This window comes from Triticum aestivum, chromosome 2B, assembly GCF_018294505.1.
Source record: "Triticum aestivum cultivar Chinese Spring chromosome 2B, IWGSC CS RefSeq v2.1, whole genome shotgun sequence".
Taxonomy (NCBI): Eukaryota; Viridiplantae; Streptophyta; class Magnoliopsida; order Poales; family Poaceae; genus Triticum; species Triticum aestivum.
Genome location: NC_057798.1, coordinates 739,725,233 through 739,727,772, shown reverse-complemented (window position 1 = coordinate 739,727,772; position 2,540 = coordinate 739,725,233). Strand labels below are relative to the sequence as shown.

At 45.2% G+C, this 2,540-nt stretch overlaps 1 protein-coding gene across 1 annotated transcript in view; it reads left to right on the top strand.

Moving 5' to 3' along the window:
• LOC123047068 (endonuclease 4-like) overlaps positions 1–2,540 on the top strand; it is a 5,254-nt gene that overhangs the window by 1,665 nt on the left and 1,049 nt on the right. The window contains exons 3-5 of the mRNA XM_044470563.1: positions 2,090–2,182; positions 2,265–2,404; positions 2,486–2,540. The exon at positions 2,486–2,540 is cut by the window's right edge and continues 15 nt beyond it. Coding sequence (XP_044326498.1) covers positions 2,090–2,182; positions 2,265–2,404; positions 2,486–2,540 — 288 coding nt within the window. The remainder of the gene's footprint in view (positions 1–2,089; positions 2,183–2,264; positions 2,405–2,485) is intronic.

The following is a 2,540-nucleotide window of genomic DNA, read 5'->3' as shown; positions in this document are numbered from 1 at the left end:
CAGATAATAAATTTTCCATGTGATAAGAACAAATATTTTCAAAAATTGATATGCTTTACATAGCAAAATTCCTAAATTTACCATGTGAATATTAAAAAAAATCTAAATTTTCCATCATTGTGGGAGCGAAAGTTTTCTAAAGTGCCATGTGACCAGTACAAACATTTTCTAAATTTCTAATTTTGCCACCATTCAGGGGCCAAAAGTTTATACTTAATATTTCATGTTTTAAGGAGCTAAAAGTCATAAATTTGCCATGTGACCATTAGATATTTCCAAAAAATAATGTTGTCATGTTTTGTAGAACAAAACTCCTAAACTTGCCATGTGAACATTACAATTTTTTTCTAGGTTTGCCTTGTTGTAGAAAATAAATTTGTAATTTCCATGTGGCCATTATAGTTTTTCTAAATTTGCCATGTTTTAGGAAACAAAAAAAACTGCATTTTTCATGTGACCATAACAAACATTTTTGAAAAACTTGCGTGGAGTCACCTTTTCTTAAAACTGCCTAGCGTGCGTCCAGCTGCTACTGAAGCAACCAACCTATCCATGTGTGTGGTGAGTGTAACTGCATCATCATCATTCGTTCAGATAAGAAGGCCGGCAGTTTCCCTCTCTGATGGAGAAGGAATATTGTCATTTGGGGCGAGTTATTATTAGCTTGACCGGACGGTGGCATGCAATCGAGTATAGGTTTGCTCGTCTGACTGGGCAAGGGGGTTATGCCCTCGTCATCCTCTCGAGGGGCAGTGGCGGACCCACCATTGGGGCGAGCTAGGGCGGCCGCCCCGGGTCGCCGGCGGCGGAGAATAGCCCCCCACCTACACATCTGCCAATCTGCGGGGTGCGGCAGCTCTGTTCTCTGTTTCAGAATTCAGAAAGCAGTCGCGCTCTTCTCAGTTTCTTTTTTAGCGATCGAAGGGGTACGTCTGTACGTGAGGGAGAAACAGACTTGGGCTGGTCCGGTAGACTGGACTGGCCTACTACAGGCCCAATCGATCTCTCCTTTCCTTTCCTCCTCAAACATAAAAAAAATCCCCAATCCATCCACAAACCACGTTGAGCGTTCCCCTCACGATCTATGAATATATACAACTCTCATCACATTCATAATTTTGTAGGTCTTGTTTGAAAATTAGAATTATGGGATCATATTGTGGCTTAAGGGCATATTCAAGGGAGACCTGCAAAACTCGGGTATATGTCTGATTGAACACTTTTGTTCACTTTTACAATCCAACGCGGTCCTGCATCGGTCCGTGAAGTGTTTCGGGCGTACGTTTTCCGGCAAAGTGGAGACAAACATGGCAAGCTATACCTCCGGACAGCTTTTGATCAACCAAAAGCCTTCGCGTGGTCCTACTCTCTTCTCTCTCCCTTCACACATGCATGGTCACCTCTTCTCTGTCTCCTCTCAACCGGACACACCACAGTATCCCATCCGGAATAGCTTCACACACGATGTTTTATGGACGTCATGTGGACGATGCTAGGATCTCATGTTCCTTATTTATGGATGGATTTCATCTAACGGTGATTAGTTACTGTCGTGCACGCATCAGGCGGAAAAAGGTCGGCTGCGTAGCACTGCTCTATCTCACCAGATGTATGATCCCCATCTACCTTTTCTCCTCCCAGCCGGATACTTTGTAATTAGCGTTAGATGGCTTCCTTCCATATCATATCCGTGGATCACGTCCGAACACAAAAACGGACATATATCCGAGGAATTTGCGGATCAGTGTTGGAGATGCCCTAAGTGAGCATTTCAAGCGATAATAGTACATGTTAGCAGTTTACTAGTTTCTAAGAGCTTTTTATTCTTTTGTTGTTGAATGCTATGAGTTTTGGTTGAATAGAGTAATTTGTATCAAAAAAAATTGACATTAAATGTTCACCCCAGCTAACTTTAATTCCTGGGTCCGCCACTGTCGAGGGGGCATGCATGCAGCATGCACGGCGCGTTTGCATGAGTTTCACGAGCAAGGACAACTAAAAGCCCAACACAAGATCTCATCAGAATTTCTGCAGTTGCTCTTATTATTATTATGTCACATGCTTCGGTGCTCCTGTTGGTTTTTGGCAGGGGACTGCCACGACACCAAGGGTAACAAGGACGCGTGCGTGGTCGGGGCCATCAACAACTACACCGCCGCGCTCCAGGACCCGTCCAGCCCATGTAAGTAGTAGTACTATACCGCCACCCTTTGCCAGTCAGAAAAGATTTTCGATATATCATTGGTATGTGTATCCTCGTCCAGATGATCGGACGGAGAGCCTGATGTTCCTGGCCCACTTCGTGGGCGACGTGCACCAGCCGCTGCACTGCGGCCACGTGGAAGACCTCGGCGGCAACACCATCCTCGTCCGCTGGTACAGGAGGAAGAGCAACCTGCATCACGTACGTAACGTACCACCACTGACAGTCTCAGCTCCATCCACGATGATTCATTTGCTTACTACCCGTCTATATAATCACTAGGTGTGGGACGTGGACGTCATCGAGCAGGCCATGAAGGACTTCTACGGCAAAGACC